Source organism: Phaeodactylum tricornutum, chromosome 19 (assembly GCF_000150955.2).
Source record: "Phaeodactylum tricornutum CCAP 1055/1 chromosome 19, whole genome shotgun sequence".
Classification (NCBI taxonomy): domain Eukaryota; phylum Bacillariophyta; class Bacillariophyceae; order Surirellales; family Neidiaceae; genus Phaeodactylum; species Phaeodactylum tricornutum.
Genome location: NC_011687.1, coordinates 337,200 through 358,440, shown reverse-complemented (window position 1 = coordinate 358,440; position 21,241 = coordinate 337,200). Strand labels below are relative to the sequence as shown.

General features: G+C 50.9%; 8 protein-coding genes across 8 annotated transcripts; 4 read left to right on the top strand and 4 right to left on the bottom strand.

Annotated features, from left to right (window-relative positions):
- Window positions 1-447: 447 nt before the first annotated feature.
- PHATRDRAFT_42247 (predicted protein) lies at window positions 448-1,851 on the top strand (the record flags this gene model as incomplete). Its single annotated transcript, XM_002183435.1, has 1 exon — window positions 448-1,851. One exon carries the CDS (start codon window positions 448-450, stop codon window positions 1,849-1,851), a length of 1,404 nt encoding a protein of 467 aa, XP_002183471.1.
- A 28-nt stretch (window positions 1,852-1,879) lies between these two features.
- PHATRDRAFT_29885 (predicted protein) lies at window positions 1,880-3,557 on the bottom strand. The gene is made up of 2 exons (XM_002183311.1): window positions 3,382-3,557; window positions 1,880-2,933 (listed from the first exon to the last, which is right to left on the bottom strand). Exons 1-2 carry the CDS (start codon window positions 3,484-3,486, stop codon window positions 2,028-2,030), a joined length of 1,011 nt encoding a protein of 336 aa, XP_002183347.1. The 5' UTR covers window positions 3,487-3,557; the 3' UTR covers window positions 1,880-2,027.
- Window positions 3,558-4,544: 987 nt separating this feature from the next.
- Window positions 4,545-5,993, top strand: PHATRDRAFT_15481 (predicted protein; the record flags this gene model as incomplete). The annotated part of the gene is made up of 1 exon (XM_002183434.1): window positions 4,545-5,993. A coding segment is annotated over one exon (1,449 nt), but the record flags the coding sequence as incomplete, so codon positions are not given.
- A 34-nt stretch (window positions 5,994-6,027) lies between these two features.
- Window positions 6,028-8,202, bottom strand: PHATRDRAFT_48819 (predicted protein). The gene has a single exon (XM_002183310.1). The coding sequence runs from the start codon at window positions 8,107-8,109 to the stop codon at window positions 6,064-6,066; it is 2,046 nt and encodes a 681-aa protein (XP_002183346.1). The 5' UTR covers window positions 8,110-8,202; the 3' UTR covers window positions 6,028-6,063.
- Window positions 8,203-8,495: 293 nt separating this feature from the next.
- PHATRDRAFT_54954 (predicted protein) lies at window positions 8,496-10,373 on the bottom strand. The gene is made up of 3 exons (XM_002183309.1): window positions 9,795-10,373; window positions 9,002-9,694; window positions 8,496-8,904 (listed from the first exon to the last, which is right to left on the bottom strand). Exons 1-3 carry the CDS (start codon window positions 10,288-10,290, stop codon window positions 8,630-8,632), a joined length of 1,464 nt encoding a protein of 487 aa, XP_002183345.1. The 5' UTR covers window positions 10,291-10,373; the 3' UTR covers window positions 8,496-8,629.
- An 824-nt stretch (window positions 10,374-11,197) lies between these two features.
- Window positions 11,198-12,442, bottom strand: PHATRDRAFT_48817 (predicted protein). The gene has a single exon (XM_002183308.1). It carries the CDS (start codon window positions 12,391-12,393, stop codon window positions 11,230-11,232), a length of 1,164 nt encoding a protein of 387 aa, XP_002183344.1. The 5' UTR covers window positions 12,394-12,442; the 3' UTR covers window positions 11,198-11,229.
- A 3,802-nt stretch (window positions 12,443-16,244) lies between these two features.
- On the top strand, window positions 16,245-16,964 carry PHATRDRAFT_15422 (predicted protein; the record flags this gene model as incomplete). Its single annotated transcript, XM_002183433.1, has 1 exon — window positions 16,245-16,964. A coding segment is annotated over one exon (720 nt), but the record flags the coding sequence as incomplete, so codon positions are not given.
- Window positions 16,965-17,942: 978 nt separating this feature from the next.
- Window positions 17,943-18,422, top strand: PHATRDRAFT_7181 (predicted protein; the record flags this gene model as incomplete). The annotated part of the gene is made up of 2 exons (XM_002183432.1): window positions 17,943-18,038; window positions 18,153-18,422. Coding segments are annotated over 2 exons (366 nt in total), but the record flags the coding sequence as incomplete, so codon positions are not given.
- Window positions 18,423-21,241: the final 2,819 nt, after the last annotated feature.

The window sequence follows — 21,241 nt, the reverse complement described above, 5'->3', positions numbered from 1 at the left end:
TGACTGTGAGAGCACGAAAGAAGCACCGCCGAGCTCATCCAGAGACCCGTTGGAAAAGCGTAGGCTGGACTGGAAAGAGGATCTTTGAAGGATCAAAGGATCAACAATCCTAGAAACCTTGGTAAGTCTCTCTTTTGAAAGTCACCTCTACACATGTCGAGATTCCTGGGTGTGCCTGCTGGAGCTTTCATCATGTTGATGCTCTCGTTGAGCCGTCGGTTTTCGATGTCTGCAGCCTTTCAACCTGCTACTGTCGGACGAATGGCTTGTCCGACTACGACTGCCGCTGTGATGGCAAGCAGCAGCTTTCCGAGATTGAGCGGTGCAGGTCAAACCCGGCCAGCAAGTCAGCGACTCTTTTCCGCGACAGATACGGATACGGAAAGTACCATCAACAGTATCGGATCCTTACCACGCCGCGTAAAAACTATTGACGCCCTGGAGCCTATGGATGGCCCTGTTTCCATCAAAGGCTGGGTCCGGACCGTGCGGAAGCAAAAGACTCTCGCCTTTGTGGAAGTCAACGACGGCAGTAACCTTTCCGGCATTCAGTGCGTGATTGTTTTTGATAAAGTCGACGAAGCGACCAAGGCGGAACTCGATAAGGTCACGACCGGATGTGCGGTGGAACTCACCGGCCCATTGGTGGCTAGTCAAGGCGGGAAGCAAGCGGTCGAATTGGCCGCTACAGTCCTGCGTGTCGTGGGAGCCTGTCCGGCCGAAACTTACCCGCTCGCCAAGAAACGTCACACTCTGGAATATTTGCGATCGATTGCGCATTTGCGGCCCCGAACAAATACCATTGCTGCGGTAGCTCGAGTACGATCGCATTTGGCCGGCGCGATTCACGCTTTTTTTCAAACGCAAGGGTTCGTGTACGTGCAGACGCCTCTCGTGACAGCTTCGGATTGTGAAGGAGCCGGCGAACTGTTCCGCGTCACGACGCTCAATCTCGACAGCGTCTCGACCTTGCCCAAAGCCAAGAACGAGAACGGCAAAGAGCAGGATCGAGTCGATTACAGTGAGGACTTTTTCGGTAAACCGGCATACTTGACTGTCTCGGGTCAGCTGGGGGGTGAAACACACGCCTGCGCGTTGGGTGATATTTACACGTTTGGTCCGACGTTTCGAGCCGAAAATTCCCAAACGAGTCGCCATTTGGCCGAATTTCACATGGTCGAACCGGAAATGGCCTTTGCTGATTTGACTTCCGCCATGAACAACGCCGAAAATATGCTGAAGTACGTAGTACAGCACGTGTTGGACTCCTGTGGGGAAGATTTGGAGTTCTTTCAAAAGTTCTACGACAAGGCCCTAATGACGAGACTGGAAAAACTCGTGCAGAAACCATTTGTTCGCGTTTCTTACCGGGAAGCGATCGAGTTTTTGCAGGAAGAGATCAACAAGGATCCCAGCAAGTGGCAATTTCCAGACGTATCCTTTGGTACCGACTTGGCGACGGAGCATGAACGATGGTTGGCGGAAACCAAGTTTGAAAGTGCCGTGTTTGTGTACAACTATCCCAAGGCCATCAAAGCCTTCTACATGCGTGATAATGAAGAGGACGGCGGGGAAACGGTCAATGCCATGGACTTGCTTGTTCCCGGCGTCGGAGAACTGATCGGTGGGAGTCAACGTGAGGAACGGTTGGATGTACTGGAGCAGAAAATTGCCGACGTTGGGCTTGATAAGGAAGACTACTGGTGGTACCTGGATTTGCGCCGGTTTGGATCCGTCCCGCACGCCGGGTACGGTCTCGGATTCGAACGGTTGGTGACCTACGTGTGTGGCATCGAAAACATTCGAGAGGCAATTGCCTTTCCCCGGTATCCCGGCAACGCCGAGTTTTGAAAAAACAAGGCATAGCAAATGTAACGATGGAATACAACCGTGTGCTACTACATTCTTGCTTGCTTGCTTAGCAGAAATTACGAATCAATATTAAAATGTGCGACGAAGATCACAGAGGGCCATAACTCCAAGCGAGTTCGTTGCGTTAGGCAAAGCCGCTCAGACTACTTTTGTTTTTAGTTATTCCAGGACGATCCATACATTTGGGTCTCGGTGTATCCGTGTAAATCCTTCTTGGGTGGCACCTTGCCCTCGTAGGCGAATTCACCTCCTTCACGATCCCGGAAGTTGACCTTGTCACCCTTGATATCGGCGATACCCACCATGGCCGGTCCCAATCCGGTAGAAACTTCCATCAATACCTTGGGGTCTTTGTAGTGCGTAACGGCCTGTACGATGGCACGTGCACGCTCTTCAGGGTTGTGGGACTTGAAAATACCCGAACCGACAAAGACACCGTCCAAACCGAGTTGCATCATGAGGGCAGCATCGGCTGGGGTGGCGACACCACCGGCGGCAAAGTTGACGACAGGAAGCTTGCCAAGCTCGGCAACTTCTTTGACGAGCTCGTAAGGGGCACGCAACTCTTTGGCGGCCACGAAGAGTTCGTCCTTGCTCATGGAAGCGAGACGCTTGATCTCGGACTGCACGGTGCGGGCGTGACGGACGGCTTCCACAATATTACCGGTACCGGCTTCACCCTTGGTACGGAGCATGGAAGCTCCCTCGGCAATACGACGGAGGGCTTCACCAAGGTTGCGGCAACCGCAGACAAAGGGTACACTGTACTGTGTCTTGTCCAAATGGTGGACATCATCGGCCATGGTAAGAACTTCGGATTCGTCGATGTAATCAATCTCGCAAGCTTCCAAAATCTGGGCTTCCACGAAATGTCCAATACGTGCCTTGGCCATGACGGGGATGGTAACCGCGTTCTTGATTTCCTTGATCAAGGCCGGATCTGACATACGGGCGACGCCACCGTCCCGGCGAATGTCGGCTGGAATGCGCTCCAGAGCCATAACAGCGACGGCACCAGCGGCTTCGGCAATCTTGGCCTGCTCCACATTCATGACGTCCATCTACGATCACAAACATGAGAATTGTGTGAGAACGACTTGTACCGAAAACGGAACGAAAACAAAGGCGGTTGGATTGAAATCGATCGGAAGGTGTAAAAATTCGCGAAACTCAAAAACGTCCGGTAAGCACAGAATAGCTTCTGGTTATCGTAGGTACAATTTCTCTCGGCTGAATTGGAGTCCATCGATTTGGTGGTTTCAACTGCGGATAAAAGCAGTGTACTGAAAACAGCCAAGATCCTTCCCTCATTCTTCCCGTTTCCTCTCGGGAGTTTAAAAAGTTCTCTCGAGTTTACCTATGGACGGTAGGCTTTCCGATGATGACGTAGAACGCTTATAATTTGGCCATACAATTTTGCGGTATTGACGTCAGCAAGACAGAAGCCATCCTTCCGCCACCGCCGTCGCGAGATCTCCCATCTGCGTCGTCGGAAACCAGTGTACTTACAATCACACCTCCCTTGAGCATCTGCGCAAGGCCCTGTTTGACACGGTCTGTTCCTACACGAGGAGCGGTACCATTGCCATTGCCATTACCGTTGGTTCCAGCCATTTTGTTAGTGTTGGTCGATCGTGAAACGTCGAAAGAAATTGTGATGGATGTTGTTGCGGCTTCGTTGGAGGCTGCGGCAAAAGTGAACCGAACGAAGGAGATTGTCGGGGACGCCCACACGACGAGTGGAACCCCGTCGACGCGCGGTCGTGAGCGCACCGTACGGTACGTGCGGCTCTCTGCGCGGGTGACATGGATTCGTAGAAGGTCACGATCCGTACTGGTTATCCGTAGACAACCGCCGTGGACTGATCCCTGTGTGACTCATTCAACGCCGGAACTGGGAACGGATTACAGACAGACGCTCTTCGTACCAAACAGACCGCGGTAGGTTTCTTGCTTGGATTGGGTCGATGCGAAAGCTACGATGCCAGTGAAGTCCGCCCGTCCGTCATCACACAATCTTCAAATATGTAACTGGGAATTCAAATATAGAAAACATCGACCTCAAAGGAAAACATCGATCTCAAAGCACCGTCTGGCACGCGACCGTATAGCTTGCTCGTCGTCATGGGACGACGGCCCAGAAAAACAAGCATGAAGCGAGGAACAGAAAGGCAGATATATCTATCTACTGGTAAGCCCAAAGGAGTGGTCCTGTATCGGTAAATATATCGTTAGCATACCCGTCGCGAGAGCGAACCAAAAAGAAGAGCAGGATGGGAGGTTCCAAAAGCCGGAGCAAAGGCCGAGCCGCATCTTCGGATGCCGAACAAGAAGAGGACCGTCCGCTGATGAAAAAGCCCAAAATCGACAGCGATCCCAATGGCAGTCTACAAGTCGCGCGAGGCTTGTCGTCCAAGGAAGCCAAGGAAAAACGTCACGATCTCCAACAAAGAGCACAGAAACAACAGGAAACGGTGGAAAAGTTCCTCAACGCCGGTAAAACGAAAGAACGCCGTGCCCACCTTGCACTCGATGATCGTAATCCCAACCTGGAGGCGCTCAACGACAAGCAGAAGCTGGCCTTGCAACGTCGTCGAAAACGCGGACCGACCAACAATAACAAGGTATTGCGGCATCAGCTGGAGCGTCACGAAACAAAGCGCCTCGAAGCTGCTGTCAAGGCGGCGGAGGCAGCCGACATTCTCCAGACAGACCAAGCTGGGTTGCTGGAACCCGAAAACGATATGGAACGTACTACATCCTTGACTCAGACGGAGCTCAAGCGCAATTATCTCGATGATGACACGGCTCGCCATATTTACAATCTTGATATGCATCAATCAGCTCCATACGGATTAGAATATGACCGCAGTGGTCGTTACAACATCATGTACGGTGCCGCTGGGCACTTGGCAATGATGGATTGTCACCAACAGTCCCTAGTGACGGAATTTTACGTGCAAGAACGAATTCGGGACGCCTGCTTCCTGCACAATTTCACGCTCTTTGCCGCCGCTCAGAAGAATCATGCGTTCATTTATGATCAGACTGGAGCCGAAGTACACCGCCTCTCCGATCATTCAGATCCCATGGCCCTGCAATTTTTACCCTACCACTGGTTGTTGGCCTCGGTGGGCCGCGCCGGTTGGCTTAAGTATCAGGATACGAGTACGGGTGCGTTAGTATCGCAACATCGTACGCAGCTCGGTGCGTGTCGCGTATTGCGACAAAACCCCACCAATGCCATTCTGCACGCGGGTCACTCGAATGGTACCGTCACACTATGGAGTCCGGCACAGGGAAAGTATCTGGCGAAGCTTTTATGTCACAAGGGCGCCGCAGTCCATAGTCTCGCGGTGGATCCCACTGGACAAGTGATGGTGACGGGTGGGGCGGATCGCCGGATACGAATCTGGGACCTGCGCATGTATAAGGAAACGATCTCGTATTTTGTCCGCGGCGGAGTTCCGACGAGCATAGATATTTCTCAAAGGGGCTTGTTGGCAGTGGGGCACGCCGGGCAAACAACAATTTGGAATGCCGATGCACTGCATCGTAAGACTCAGGATCCATACATGCACCACAGCATGCCGCGTTGTGGGCCGGTGGAGACAGTGCGCTTCCGACCGTTTGAAGATGTTTTGGGTATCGGACACTCGCGAGGTGTAAGTAGTATTGTTGTACCCGGGGCTGGTGAACCGTCTGTGGACACCTCGGAATATAATACCAACCCCCATCAGGATGCTAAGCAACGTAAGGAGGCTGAAGTACGGGCGTTGCTCGATAAATTACAGCCAGAAATGATTGCCTTGGATCCGGATCAGGTTGGGGGTATTGAAGAATCCGACCCGCACAAGAGATTGGAACGATTACAAGATCTGCAAGAAGAAGCCAATCACAACAAAAAAGCACCTAAAAAAGAAAAATCCAAGAAACGGGGTAGAAGCAAGATTCAGACCAAGTTGCGACGCAAACACAAGAATGTGGTTGATCAGAATACGCTCAAGTTGCGAGAGGCTCGAGAAAAAGAAAAGGTAGCCAAAGCGACTGAGATCAGAGGTGAAATTGCGTCAGAAGCACCGAGAGAACAAGCACCGTCGGCGTTGAAACGCTTCTTTTAATAGCAGGATACAACGTACGAAAAAATATTTTCTTTTGTGCTTTCTTGCTATTTTTTAAGCAGTTTAAAAATTAGAATTGGCGCAACACAGAGAGATCGAGTTGTGCTTGAATCTGTTCCAAGGAATCGAATAGCTCGATTATCGGAACCATGATTCGCCGCCTGGCAATATCCTTGCTGCTGGCTTCGATTTGTAGACTGATAATGGGATCGTGTAGACTCTTGCGTAGCATAAAGAACTGACCGTCACCAATTCGGATGCGAATACCCTCCAGATTGTCCACATCGATTTCCCACTCTATATCCGAATTTTGTGCGTGACGCTCCAGTTCCAGAGCGCAAAGGTCAAACACTTGCTGCATTGTATCCAAAGAGTCGTCCAGCGTCGCCATTCGTAATTCGGCGACTTCGTCCAATTCCACCAAATCGGCGATCAAATCCAGCAAGTTGGATTTGGCGTTGGCCGCTCGCTCACGAGCCATCAAACTTAGCACCTTGACGGCACAGTAGGTGCCATCATCGAGGTAGTCATTTTCACGAAACGCACAGTGTCCCGAAGTTTCAATCGCCAAATTCGCAGCGACCACGTTGGATTCCGAGAGTGATCGAGCCTTACCGATTACGTTGGCGTAACCCTTGAGGTATCGCACGTGTTGTAGACCTAGACTTCCCTGTAAAAATGTCGCTAGTCCTTCCGACGTTACCGAATCGGTCACAATGGCGCTCCCCGGAGAGGACCGGGACATGATTACGCCCAAAAGGGCAATCAGGCGATTGCGATTGAGAGGCTCGTACGTATTCTTGTCGTGACGGCTAGGTACCACAAAGCCACACCGATCAGCATCCGTATCGAGTAAAATTCCCAGATCGGCTTTTACCAGAGCGCAGGCTTGCTCGGTTTCCGATACCATGGCAGGTGATTCTGGATTGGGTACACCGTTGGGGAACTCACCATTGTATTCCAAGTGCAAGGATCCGGTCGTATCGGCTCCCAACTCCTGGAGGATTTTGTGAAAGAAGGCACCGCTTCCATTGCCCGCATTCAATACAATCTTGAGACCGCGCAGTGGCTGTTGTGATATCTGGTCGTTGGCGCTGGTCTTGTCACAGGACTGGTGGCCCACTTGGTCCACAATGGCTTGTCGCAGTTCTTTTGCATAATAGGGCATCCAGTCTACCCACGCCGAGCACATGACAGAGTCTTTTCCACTCGCCGGGGGCAGAATTCCGGCCGAATGCCATTCGGTGGCGCATTGTATCGCGCGAGCTCCCAAATCGGCAATGGAAACGGCCGAAGCGGAGTCATCGCCGACTCGTGCATCGAGCGTGCGGGCCCGTCGAAAGAATTTGAGCCCGTTGCGATCGCGAGGCAAATGACTGGCGGTGACCATGACAGCTGCGTCGGCACGTCCACTACGGACGAAACTGGCACAGCCTGGGGTAGTGGCGATTCCGGTGTAGACGACGCGAATTCGTGGATCCGCAGCTTCCGCGCCGCGTCCCAGTGCGTCCGCCAAGCGCATACCGTGGATACGAGGATCACGTCCCACCAAAATGGTCACGTTCTCCTCAGCTGGAGTGTCTTCCAGCAGTTGCGAGGCAAAAGCGTGTCCGAGACAGTAGACGGCCAGGGGTGTGAGGGGCGGAACGGATCCGACGGGGAGTTGCCCAATAGCGTGCGCGACAGCAGCGATGCTCCCCAGTCGCGCATGGTCTACAAACACTCCACGAACATCCGTCAGCATGTGACCGTCGGAGGCCGTTGTTAAATGTTCTATACTGCGAATCAAGACATTGAGCGACGGAGGCCGATTGACGTTGTCGCACTCGGTACTGGCAAAGGCCAGCGTCAAAAAGTCGGGAGGGCTCTGATCGTTCCTACCCGTGCGCGACTGAGCAATTCTCGTCGAGGATTTCGTGGTAAAGGCCTGATCTTTGTCGGGTTGCACAGTTGCCGCCAGAACTGAAGCAACGCGACCAAATTTTGGTCGCGTTGTGTGATGCGATCGACGAGGCTCCGAAGGAATCATGGGACTCCAGGCGAACGCTGCCGGAATGGCCGTCGTCCAAAAGAGCCAGCGGAACAAGGAAGAGTACTGTGTTGTGCACACCCTCATGATTTCTCAGATTACTCACAGGCAACAGCGTCTAGAAACGGAATAATGGAGGATCAGTTGGGCGAATGGGTCGGATCCCTTTACCATCGGATACTAACTGTAAAATTGATGGCTTAGTGATTGATCGTGAAGTGCCTTGACAGTGAGGGCATGGGTGCCTTTTCCCAGACATACGAGGGGCCATCTGCTTTTGACCGTGTCTCATTGCTGTCTGCATTTTCGTCTGAGCCAATTAAGACAGAGCATAAATATGGATGACAGGAACTGAGGAATGACAAAGCTATGATATCCATGCCTACTTTTCGTCTCGGCAGCTTTTATTCGAAGTCATCTAGTAGTGCTTATCTACCAACTGGCTACATTGACGGTAGGAAAAGCAACACCTCAACAGGCATATATCGTTTAAAGGCTGTCCTCTTTTTCCTAACTTTAAGAACTACCAACAAATGTGAAATACAGTACTAGACAGATGGTGACCCGACGACCTATTGGTCAACCGTCCTGTCTTTCCACAACCTTCTTAATCTTTGATGTCTTTTTCAATATCCTTCTCGTCATCACCTGCATTGGAGTTGAGCAAGCGAGAGGAAGCATACTTCATTTTCTCTTGCTTACTCATTTTCTCTTGCTGGTCGTACACTTCGTCGAATGCTTCGCCACAACCGCTGAGGAAAGTGCAAAACTCCACAAAGTCCACCGTACCCGATCCGTCAATATCCAACGCGCTCCACAAGGCATTGAAATCTTTATCGGAAATGTTGCCCAGCTTTCCTTCGTCAATCCAAGCTTTGAGCTCTGTAATAGAATAGTAAAGAATAAAGGACGTTGAGTCCAGATGAACAGTCCAGTCCGTCAATCTATGAATCTCAAGCAGATCTTGATCAAATCTTACCTGCTTTCTCAATGGTACCGCCATTGTCTTTGTCGATGCGCGCGAACTCCGCAATCAGATTCTCTTGGGAAAGAGCTCCAGCCGAAGGTGAAATGGAAATGTTCTTGGCGACACCGCGAATGAATTGGGCCTTGATACGGCGCTCCTGCTGCTCAATTCGATAACGGTAAAACGCGTACAGGGGAATGCAAAAAACAGCGAGACCAAGGATGATGAATCCCAAGAGCGGACCGGTCTTCAACTTGGCGTCAGGTTCCTGAAACTGGGACACGGTGCATGCAGGATCGTTGCCCACCCCTCCACACCACTCTTCCTCGGTGGGGTATGACGCAGGGTCCAAGGTGAACTCCTGGAAAGGAACTGGGATTCTTTGGGATTCGATGACGTTGCTGTCGTCGTACGCTTGCTCAATGGCAGCAATCCACTCACTCTCTTCCATTCGCACCATTTCGGAAATGGCGGTGACCCCGCGTGTTCTTTCGACCAAGCTGATGAAGTTGGAGTTGACCAACGCTGTGTTGTTGTCGAGGAAAATGTAGGGATTATTTTGGCTGAAAAATCCTTCAACGCTGTTAGTTCCCCATAATGTACTAGAATCAATCCAGCTGAATCGACCTGGTGGATTCAAATCGTATGGAAGTTTACTGGGAAGATTCGAATATCCACCATACACGCGGAAAAACGAAACATCGCCTACATTAGCAAATATACACAGGATAAGATTGACAGAAACCAAACAGGTTCTCCTTCCGGACGAAGTTCGGTAAGTGGCTTCTCTCATCCCCAGACTTACCATTGTTGTCGTGGGTGCTTGTACCGTACTGCCCAGCCGTAAACGCATATCCATTGACTCCGCAAACACCAGGTCCTGCGACATTCAGGAATGGTGGCTCGAACGTTTGGTTGCAGAAAGCTTCCGGGGCTGGATTGAAGACGTAGTATCGATTAATCGACATTCTCGAGCCAATCAAAGAGTGATTGTAAAAGCCCACTACATCGTCTCGAGTATACGGCACACCCTGATCGATTGCTGCGTTGTAAGGTGTAGGCAATGCTGGTGTGCCGTCGCCCTCGTAATTTTTGATTGTAATTTTCCACAAGCCCTCAAATTGATTCCATGTTGGGTTTTGCTCCACAATGGACACGGGATAGTCGGCATCGTACCTTTTGTCAGTTTCGCTGAGACAAGCACTAGTGAGTGACCCACCACACTTCGACGGCTTGAGCGCATCCGTGATAGCAGGTGCGAGAGATGCCGTAAGGATGGAAAGGAGACTGAACGACTTCATGTTTGTTCGATTGTGTATATGCCGAACAAATAAATACACATTATGAGCAGGGAAAAGTAGGAGGAAATTGGATGCTCACGTGAACTCTTTTGCAAATTGTGTATTCTATGCGGCAAACTCACTGGGATAGGGTGATATCGGGATTTGAAAATGGCGGGTTTGGCTAACATTTCGATCATACTGGGTTCTTTTACAAAAGATATATATACATATATATTAAATTTTCGCTAAAGAGGAGACTACTTTCGGAACAACCTGGCCGCTATGCCTACTTTGCACCTAAATACATTTTCTATGTATCCAAGTTTTTTAAGGAACAGAAAAGTCAAGTAGGCTGAAAGCAATATTGGTGAGAACGCTAGTTTCCTGGTGAAAGGATGCGTACCGGCAACCGGCGTAATCGATTACGTATCACAAGGAAGGACTGGGTCCGACAATGGTCACCGCAAACCCGAATTACTATAACCCGGCTAACAGGATTTCTAAGAAAAACCGATACTTAATTGCCCCTACGTGAAGAAGCTCCACGCGTCTACACTTATGATAACAGTTCGTGAGGTTCCAGCATGAGAATAGGAATCAAGACAGCTTGACAGTCTTGCGCTGTCCGCACGCGTTGGAATTCCCGTTCGAATCCATGGGTTGCTGTGCTGACGCCCGTTTGTTATGAACGTCCATCCACGGCAGTCGTTGACAGGTGTCTCTCACCCCTACTAGAGCTGACAGTAAGTTCGTACACTTGCCGCTGTTGGCAGCCAAACCAGATACGGAAACCCTTACTGTGCTCAAGGAACAGGGGAACGATCATGGCGCGGAAGTAGATCTCGAGAGAATAGTCGACGAGTCGTTGTGTATTCTCTAGACGTATCATTCGCATGCATAAGAAAACTAAGGGATACTTGGAATGAAATTTATAAGGACTGGCGTCGAGGAATTACGTTAGGCACAGTGTGCCAGATTACTGCCGACTTCGGTAGCGCCTGTCGGGGCGGCCTTGCGCGAATCCGCGGTGGACGCGGAAGAAGCCGACTGGGCATCCGCGGGTGTGGGAGCCGACGGCATAAAGTAGGGAGGCATAACGAAAGGAAAGGTGTTGGAGGGATTGCCGGTTGCTGGTGCCGTGGCGGGGGGAGCGCTGTTGGACTCGTTCGCCGGGGTACCGTGGGAAGGTGCGGATTGCGGGGGCTGTTGTTGTTGTTGTTGTTGCAGCGTTGGTTGCGGTGCGGTCATGTAGGCTTGTGGCGGTGCGGTCATGTAGCTCATCATATTGGCCATTTGCGGTGGCATTGTCCCTTGTGGTATGGCTTCCGGACCGTTGGCTCCAATCATCATGGGGACCATCATCATGACCCGATTCTGCCCGAAACTCTGCGGCGCCATGAGAGATTCCTTGAGTTTCGCTGCCGTTTCTTCCCCTGCCTGTTTCGCTTGTTGCAGTTGCGTTTCGAGACTTTCGTTTTCCGCCTTGCGTCGCTTGACGGCTCCGTGGAGTGCTTCGAGACAGCCGATCACGCGGGCAATGAGATCGGCCCGATTGGAGGGCGAAAAGGCGGGAAGGGCTCGCGCGTGGACGTCGTCACAGGTACTTTCAATCTCCCGGAGTACGGTGGTGAGTGCGGTGAACTGCTGATTCACGTCGGAGCGACGCTGCTTTTCCCGTGAGCGCTTGCGTTCCGAGCGCGCCACCGCCTTGCCGTCCAGGGCGTGGGGTAGGGCGCGACTCGAAGAGGAGGGCGCCGCAGCGTCCGTTGGGTCGTTATTGTCGTCGTTTCCATCGTCACTGCGGGCACTGTTGAGTAACGGGTTGCTGTGACTGTGCGTGAGGTAGTGTTGGAGTTGTAGCCGTTGGTAGGAGAGTGCGTGGTGCGACTGCTGATGGGATGCGAGACTAGCCGCTGCGGTGGAATCGGTCGCTTCCGAAAGACCAGCATGAGTAAGCGATACGAGGGGATGATGGTTGTGTTCATCGTCCAAGACGCCACCGAGGAGATCCTGAATCTCTTCGACGGAAAGTTCGTGTCCACCCATCAGGGACATTTGTGCGGGACTTGCCGGCTGGGAATGGGTGGGACGATTGGTCCCGTGGGGATTCGTGTGGGACATGGTGGTAGTTGGGAGACCTGCACCAATGCGAACTGGCACAACGGATGGAAGGATACGAGAAAAAGGGAAGCAGTGACAATGAGGGAGGGATGGATGGATGGCCAATCGTAGACAACAGTAAAACCAACACCGCAACGAGGTCCATCCCCAGCACTTCACTGTCAACGTGTGCGTGTGTATGTGTGGGCATGGATTGGCCTTTTTTTTTTCGTGCACCGATTGGTCTCCGCGTTTTTCGTAGTCTCCACCGCGTACCGCAAGAGAATGCGTACGACTTTTTCTTCTCGTAGACGGACTACGACTTTCTACGAAGGCAGGGAAAGCCTCTCGTGGATACGTAGAGTGACTGGCGATGTCGAGGCCCTTTTCTACTCTGAGCGCTAGCACGTGCTACTTTTATACACTGTATACACTGTGTATTGATAGAAGATTCTGTGAACGCTTGAGAGCAATATCGAGAGTGAGATCCATTCGGAAACTTCAACGGACACGCGCCGCCGCGTGCCCTTTTCCGGAACCGTCGTGTACGGAGCGACGGCCAGAGAAACGCGCGGGAACTCGAGATTCCCCCGTGGGATTCCAGGCGAGTCCCGTCCGGGACCCGCAGCACGACAAAGTCCATACGCCGACCAATATGGATGGAACAGTTTGCGTGGCGTGGGTGGTAGTATCGGTAGGGCGGGGGTACCGCCGGTCATTCTTCCACGGTACCCGGGGGGCGGGCACCCCGATGACAATGACTGGGGGGACGGGTCGAACGACGGTGTGTGTGTGTTTGGGAGAACGGCCGAGGTTGTTTGTGCTTGGGTTTTTTTGGGGGGTCTTTGATAGCGAGCACGAGCGGGAAAAGATACAAACACACAAACATATACTCATACAAAGTGTTGGTGTGGTACCGTTCATCGTAGTTAGAAACAGCAATTCGGTAGTTAGTATTGGGTAATCGTTTGTTGTGGTGGGTGTACACGCAGTTCACGCAGTAGCAGCATCCACAATTGCGTTTGGATTGCCCTTGTAGCATGGATCCAGCAGACATCGCGACGACTCCGGCGGAAGAGGACAGCTCCGTATTTTTGTCACCAACCCAGTCCACGAATGGACTCTTTGCCGGATTGCAAATGGCCCACGGCAATGACAACAGCAACAGTAACAGTAGCAGCAACAGCACTAGTAGTAGCAGCAACAGCACTAGTAGTAGCAACAACACCAGTCACAACAACGACAATGACGAAGAGTACGAACGGACACCCAAATCGAGTAATTTGGAACGACTCGCGGTGGTGCCGGATCCGTCGACCTGGCCCCGGGCTCCGATATTGACGGAAGAACCGGACGTTGCGCGACAACCGTTGGAGTCCACGTCGAATCCACCCGATGATCCGGGGACGGATTCGCTGTTGGGGCGTCGGGTTTCGTCGTCCGCGTCCACCGGGACAACGCACGAAGGAACAACGTTGGTCGCGAGTGACGACGCGGACGGTGCGGAAGAATCCGCCGCGTCGGTGACGGCTGCCGAGTTAGCGATGGAATCCACCCACGCCACGGACGAACCGGCGGAATCCATCGTCACGCCGTCACCGGCGCCGTACAGTAGCATGTTTCGTGGATGGTTCGGCGGCAACGGCGGCGGTGATACCAACGCTGATTCCGCATCGTCGGCTGCGGAAGTTCCACCGACCGAAGTGACGGTTGGTCCCGAAACAAACGGGGACGTCACCGAAATTTCCGGTCCGGATGCGATACCGGACGATCCATCCGAAGATGTGACGGTCAAAACTGCGGATCTTGCGGATGTCCCAACGGGAGAATCACCAATGGCTCCAGATTCGAAACCGGCGGCTATCGAAGTGGTCGTACCGATGGAAACCAACGAAAAGGAACCAGAACCAGAGGAAGCTTCCGTGCAGTCGAACCGCAAGGAAATGTCGGAAAAGGATCAAAAGGCGTTGGACGACGCTTTTGCCCAAGACGCATCCGATCGATCCGCCCCCGCTCCCTCGACCATTGTGTCGGCCGCCAAGCAGCAGTCGCCCCCGATTCCACGCCCGCGGGGACTGGGCCAGATTCATCCGGATACGCCCATTCCCAACGCGGACGTCGCTCTCTTACTGCTACGACGGTTCGCCCAAAAGACGCGACCCAAAATCGTATCGACCTACGGAGGAACCAAGTCCCGTGGGATTATTAATTATTTATTCGGATCCTCCAAAGAGGATCCGACATTTACACCCTACCGCGACCTCCTGGATATACTCTATGACGAAGGGGAAGATCGGGACCGGGTAGATGAAGACGCATCCGAAAGACTTATTCAAGGCCTGGCCGGACAGGACGGCGATTCCATGGCTCGCGCCAAACTTGCCATGGCCGCTTTTTGCTATCTCTTTTCACAGTGGGGTCACGTCAGTTCCCAATTGTTGGAACAAAAGAACGCGAAACATCAACAGGCCTTTTCGGAATTGCTCGCCGCGAGCCTGGATACAGCCAGTTTACTAGTGGCGCACGGATGCTGGGATGGAGTCGTACTGGGCATTGGTCCCCACGACGACTCGCTGGAATATTTTCCCGCGGTACACATGCTGGCACAATCCGTGTTCAATTCCGACTTGACTATTGAACGCAACGAACTCGCGGCTATGAAATTTCTGTTGAGCACGGGATGCCGTGTGCCGACCCATACCGACGCGATCACAACGTCATTGGCGCTGTTGCGGGGGTCGCACTTGTTACAGACCATTCGGGTCCTCTATCACGTCTACCTCACGACGGAGTCGATGCCCAACAAGACGACGGCTCGGGCAGCCTTACAGCAGCTCGTGACGAGTGTCTTCAATCGTGTGGTCATATCGGACATTACCAGCGACAAAGTCGACAATTTTCCGTCCGAAGCCCACCGAGATGCCTTTCTCGTATTGCGATCCATTTGCAAATTGTCCATGCGGACCCTGCCGGATCCCAGCACCGGTATGCACAGTCACGTTGGCTTGCAAGCGAGCGGAAGTAACGACACATGGGATGGTGCCAAGGATTCAGTGGGGATGTCCTCGACCACGGGCAGCGGCGGATCAACGCAAGACGGCGTGGACGCGGAACACAGAGAAACGGCCCACCTTGTCTACACGAGCGCGATTCATCCCGCTCTCGAATCCAAAATTCTCGCGTTAGAATTGTTACTGTACGTTCTCCAGAATATTTCTTTTTCACGCGAATTCATAAAGACCAGTGGTCCCCAATTCCATGCAGCTATTCGGAACTACTTATGCGTTTCGTTGCTCAAAAACTGCCTGTCCGACAATACCCGCGTGGTCAATCTCAGTCTCCGGATCTTTGTACCATTGGTGCGCAGTTTTCGGTCGATCCTCAAAACCGAGATTGAAGCTTTTGTGACGAACGTTTTCTTCGTCATTTTGGATTCGAAGAACTCTCCCGTGGAACACCAGTCGTTAGTGGTCAACACGTTCGATGAAATCTGCTCCGACCCCACGACACTGGCCGATATTTTTCTAAATTACGATTGCGACCTGAGTGCTGTTGATCTTTTCCACCGTATCGTCAATACGCTTTCAAAAATGGCTCGGGCTGGTGTGAAAGAGCCGAAAGGAATGGGCGCTATGAGTTTTATGGGCGGCAGAGATGCGGCAAGAATGGAAAAGTTCAGAAACGAAAACCGGGAGTTACGGTTAAACGCCATGAAAGCTTTACGTCAAGTCCTTGCTAGCTTGCATGCCAGCATTGTTGAACCTATGCCGATTCAAGAACGGGCGGAAAAATCAGTCCAACCGAAACTCACAACGTCGATGACTGCCGCTGATGATGGTCAAAATCAGCGCAATGCAGAAGAATCCTCCCAGATGTCAGAGAAGCAAAACCTCGTAGAAGTTTACGGATCGAAAAAGAAGCGGCGAGCAGAAGAGTCAGAAGTTATCATTCGATTCAATCAAAAGCCTTCGGCAGGTATTGCTTACGCAGCACAGTGTGGGCATATTGACCCAATAGACGCAGTTGATGTCGCAGCATTTTTACTGAAAAACAAGGATATTTTTGAGAAAACACAAATCGGGGAATATTTAGGTCGCGAGGTGGAGTACCAAGGCGGGTTCTCTCTCAAAGTACTGCATCAGTACGTCCGACTGCTTGATTTTGCCGGTCTAGAGTTCGACGACGCCATACGTTTCTTTCTGAGTGGCTTTCGTTTACCTGGTGAGGCACAGAAGGTAAGTAAACTTCTCTATGTCTTCGCTCTGCCGTTTCTCTTGTCTCATCTATTCACACAATACGCTCAGATTGACCGCATCATGGAAAAATTTGCGGAACGGTTCACTGAGCAGAATCCTGAGGTCTTTCCCTCGGCAGATGTTGCCTTCATTCTGGCCTTTTCAATCATAATGCTGAACACAGATTTGCACAACCCTGCGATCAAGGAAGAACGGCGAATGACAAAGGACGGTTTTATCAGGAACAATCGTGGTATTTGTGATGGTCAAGACCTTCCCGAGGAGCTCTTGACGGGTGTTTTTGATCGCATCCAGAATAACCCAATTAGTCTTAAGGAAGACGACGAGGCACGGGAAAGAGTCGGTGAATCGAAAAACATTGCTTACATTGTTAATTCGACGGCATTGAAGCCAGCATCATTTTTTTCAAGCCATTATGATGACCTGGACCGTGCTCGCGAGACAAATTTCCAAAAAGAACGCGATCACATTGTACGAACTACTGAAACGCTTCTCAAGCGACGAAGGCATTTACCTGCGGATTCGAACAAATCTACGACAAAGCAACGGAAGTCTCCCCGACAGACTTCTCGATTCGTCCGAACCGAAGATACAGGGCTTTGCGACGAATATGTCTCGCCAATGTTTGAAGTGACATGGGGCCCAGCTTTAGCCGCGTTTTCGACGGCTATGGAATCCGCCAATGGAACAGTTGGATCCCTTATTGCGATTGCGTCCGACGACGAACTAGAACTGGCTGCCGAGAACGCAGCCGAAACTATTGAAGTTTGTTTGACAGGCTTTCGCTTTGCCGTCGGCATCGCAGGTTTATGTGGGAATAACACCGCCCGTGATGCTTTTATGCTTGCTCTGGGTAGATTTTCACAGCTAGGAACTGGCGTTCTTCTGGAGCCACGGCATGTTCGGTGTATTCAAACTCTTCTGAGCTTGGCCCGTGAAGACGGGGAACTGCTCGGAAGCTCATGGGAACACGTTTTCAAAGCACTGAGTGAGATTAATCGATTCCACCAGATTTTCCAACTGATGGCGAGAAATGATAGAAGTGCTGCAGCCGCAGCTGAACGTCGGCGACGCCGAATGGAAGAGAAGGAAACCAAACGACGGGAGCGAGAGCTCCGTCGAACTGCAGCCAAAGGAACCGATACTTTTGATGAATCTACCGACGATGAATATGCTGCAAGTGAAATTGACTCTCTCGCTGAATCAGAATTGTTTTCTGACGAAGACGATTTCGATTTTGAGGAGGACATGGATGCGAAAGCTGTTGATGAAGCAAATGCTCGCTTAGTATACGAAGCCGTGTCGGAAGCACTTATCGAGGCTATTTACGAGCGATCGTCTTCACTTAGCGCTCCCGCAGTTAAGGATTTTGTTTCGCAGCTCTGTCATGTTTCAAACCTAGAGATTTCTGTTGGAATACATACATTTCAAACAGCAGGTGGCGATGCTGCCAACGATTTGACTCAGGTGTCATATCGTCAACAGCATGCTTTGCTTAGCTCGCATACAGGCGTACACGAACAGTTCCATCACACTCAACCAAACATCTACAATTTACAGAAGCTGGTGGAGGTAACTCACTACAATATGGACAAGCGACCCAGACTAATATTTGCCGAGCTTTGGGTAACAGTGGCGGATCACCTGACCGCGACTGCACTTCATTCAAATCCCGCTTTAGCAATGTATGCGGTTGATTCTTTCCGACAGCTCAGTATACAATATCTAAAACGAGATGAGCTGGAGGTATTTGAATTTCAAAAGCGATTCCTAAAGCCTCTGGAGACTGTTATGGCACGTAGCAGCCAACTGAGCACCAAAGAGCTACTTCTTGATTGTATTGCTCGCGTTGTACAAGTGTTTGATTCAGAACGACCAACCAATAAGTTAGCCAGTGCGCACAACGGAGGATTGCGTAGTGGTTGGTTGCCTATTTTAGCAATTTTGGGCCAGGGTGGCCGGGACCACTCGGCGAAGATCGCCAAGATCAGCTTTGATATACTTACACTTCAAGTTGAAAACTCGGCCAGAGAGCACAGCTGCGGCGTTCTTCTTGGCGAATATTTTGTTGAAGCTGTGAATGCCATGACAACGTTTCTTGAAGGACCCCACGAACAACTGGCAATCCGCGCTATTGACGAGTTCAAAATCCTTGCCGATTTTCTTGGCAACGATAGAGCTGTATCATACCAATGTAAAAAGGGGACGTTGTCCGTCGTTAATAGTTTGTCTCCATCTCAGCGTGACCTGGAATTATGGTGGCCAATGTTGCTCGGACTCTCGCGATCAGTTGGAGATGTTCGGCTAGGCGTCCGTACGAAAGGGCTCGACGGACTGATTGACATCGTCGAAAGTTATTTTATTCCGGATGGTCCTATGATGGCATCTGACTCTGAAGACTTCTTGCAGACGTTGCAACTGATTTTTAGAGGAATCCTGATACCCATGCTGGAGTTCGCAGAATATGGCTCTGAAGAAGGACTATATCCACCCCTCCCAGAAGACTTCGAACGTTGTGGCGTCATTTTGCAAGTGCAGTACGGAGATGATGAGGAAGCTGGCGAAGAGATCGAATCACCCGGCTGGGTGGAAACGACATTTGAACCATTTCTGGATGCTTGTATATCAATTTGCAAGCGATCTATTTCAGTGTTCCAAAATGATCTTTTAGTTGAGGAAATCTTTGCGATCTTAAACTCTTGTCTTCTTTCTGACTATGGTTCATTGTCGGTGAGAGGACTTAGAAGGCTTGAACAATTCGTTGTCAGTGACTTGGATTCAAGTGTCCTGACTGACGACTCATGGGCGACTGTGAGCCACATGCTACGCCGATGTCTGTCAGTTAGAGGGATTCCGTGGAAACAAGACGGCATTGAGGGCTGTTGCGATATTAAAAGTCCAACAAACGGCGGCGAATACGTCGAAGCTGCTAAAGAGTTTGTCCGGGAGGAGGGTATGCTTCCAGATCGCCGATTTATTGGAAGCAATGCTGCTATGGTCATTGGGCATCTGCTGAGTAGCGATCGGTTTTCCAAGGCGCTTGGCTTGAGATGGCGACTCTTTCTTGTGTCCGGTCTAGGCAAAGGTATCGCTGAATGGGAGCACGCCGCTACTTTAATAGAGCAACACAAACCTACGGCAAAGGAGCCTCTGGTCGGCCGGTGAGTACATTCTGTGCCCAATAGTCTTTTCAGTATTTTCTCTGACCTGTTGTGTATGTAATTTAGACCCGAGTACTTTGAGACGGCGCTATATGGTAGAAAATGGATGAACCGTTTCCTCCTCAATCTTGCGACTATGCCTGAAGTTGCGACGGCGGCAGCTGACTCCGAATCGGAATCCAACAATTTTCTTTCTGCACAGTATTGCATTGTGGATGAGACGAAACGGCTTTTGGACGGGTTCCTGAACGCGGAAAAGAAAGCATCTGAGTACAGACACACGACGTTAGATGAGCTAATGCATGCACGCTTTACAGTCCTAGTAACGGAATTACTTTCCGGATTTAACCACATGGAGACAGAGCACCTCAAGAACATGTCATGGATTAGCCCTACTCTCCTTGGAAGTTGCATCCAATCCAAAAACGAAAGCATAAGGTCAGCGGTGCAAAAAGTGACGCAGCGGACTTCACACGCTTCCCAGGCACCTTATCCGAAGCCCGGATCGAAGCATGAAGGTGATGAGTCAACCAACGTGACACAAACAGGTATTTTACTAACCTGCGACAAAGATGGAGCGTCTATTGAGGATGCACAACATACAGTTCTTGATAAAAACAAAAAAAGCATCACATCAAAACTTGAAGGGACTGGCATTGATACAGACAAGGTCGACAAATTGCCAACCAATGTTGGCGATCTTGAAGTACAAAACAAAAGCGAAGGAGCTTCGGGTGACAGTCACATTTAGCGCCAAGAAAAATGTGTGATAATGCCGAAGCGATCCATGGTTTTTCTTGTAGCTCTGCGTTTACAGTCTTGCTCCAAAGGTAACATGATCAGAAGAAAAATGATGATTTCTGCAAAGGCCATGATAATCATTCCTATGTTAAGACCACCTTATCTAGTTGCCGCATGTGTGGTAGCCGTCGACTGCTGTTAAAACGTGGACTTGTCTGTGCTCCTAATAGAAGCGCAAACCAACTACAAAGGAAAGATTGTTCACACTAGGGAATGTTTATGCAAATTGGAAGGTGTAGTACCTGTCAGTAACAATGATAAAATTGCAGCGATACAAATAGGTGTCGTGGCGAATAAGCAAGGCTTCGTCGTTCTGTACAGCAATCGAATCTCTCATGATTTTAAATTGATCATCGTCTTCGTCATGGATTTCATCAACCGCTTTCTTCCGCAGTGTGTTCCATTGAAACCAGTCCCTCTGTCCCACGAAACTCGTCCACGATCTCACTGGACGCTGGCATAATCCCTCGCGCTCGCGACGCGCGAATAACTGTAGTCTTTGTCAGATTGCAGCCCGGTACGAGGAGTGGACTAGCTTGTGCACAGCACCGTACTCGTTCGGCGTGCTCACCAATATCTAGGTGGTCGACGGGTACATGTACGCAGTGCTTGGATATCACCTTGGTGCCTGTCCTTCTAACACCAAAACAA

Coding starts and splice junctions, on each gene's coding strand:
- PHATRDRAFT_48819 (XM_002183310.1), bottom strand. CDS start 8,109: ATGAGGGTGTGCACAACACAGTACTCTTCCTTGTTCCGCTGGCTCTTT.
- PHATRDRAFT_29885 (XM_002183311.1), bottom strand. CDS start 3,486: ATGGCTGGAACCAACGGTAATGGCAATGGCAATGGTACCGCTCCTCGT. Junction 2,934..3,381: donor TGCTCAAGGGAGGTGTGATT/GTAAGTACACTG, acceptor TTGTGATCGTAG/ATGGACGTCATGAATGTGGA.
- PHATRDRAFT_54954 (XM_002183309.1), bottom strand. CDS start 10,290: ATGAAGTCGTTCAGTCTCCTTTCCATCCTTACGGCATCTCTCGCACCT. Junction 9,695..9,794: donor AAGCACCCACGACAACAATG/GTAAGTCTGGGG, acceptor TTGCTAATGTAG/GCGATGTTTCGTTTTTCCGC. Junction 8,905..9,001: donor CGGTACCATTGAGAAAGCAG/GTAAGATTTGAT, acceptor ATTCTATTACAG/AGCTCAAAGCTTGGATTGAC.
- PHATRDRAFT_48817 (XM_002183308.1), bottom strand. CDS start 12,393: ATGTCCCACACGAATCCCCACGGGACCAATCGTCCCACCCATTCCCAG.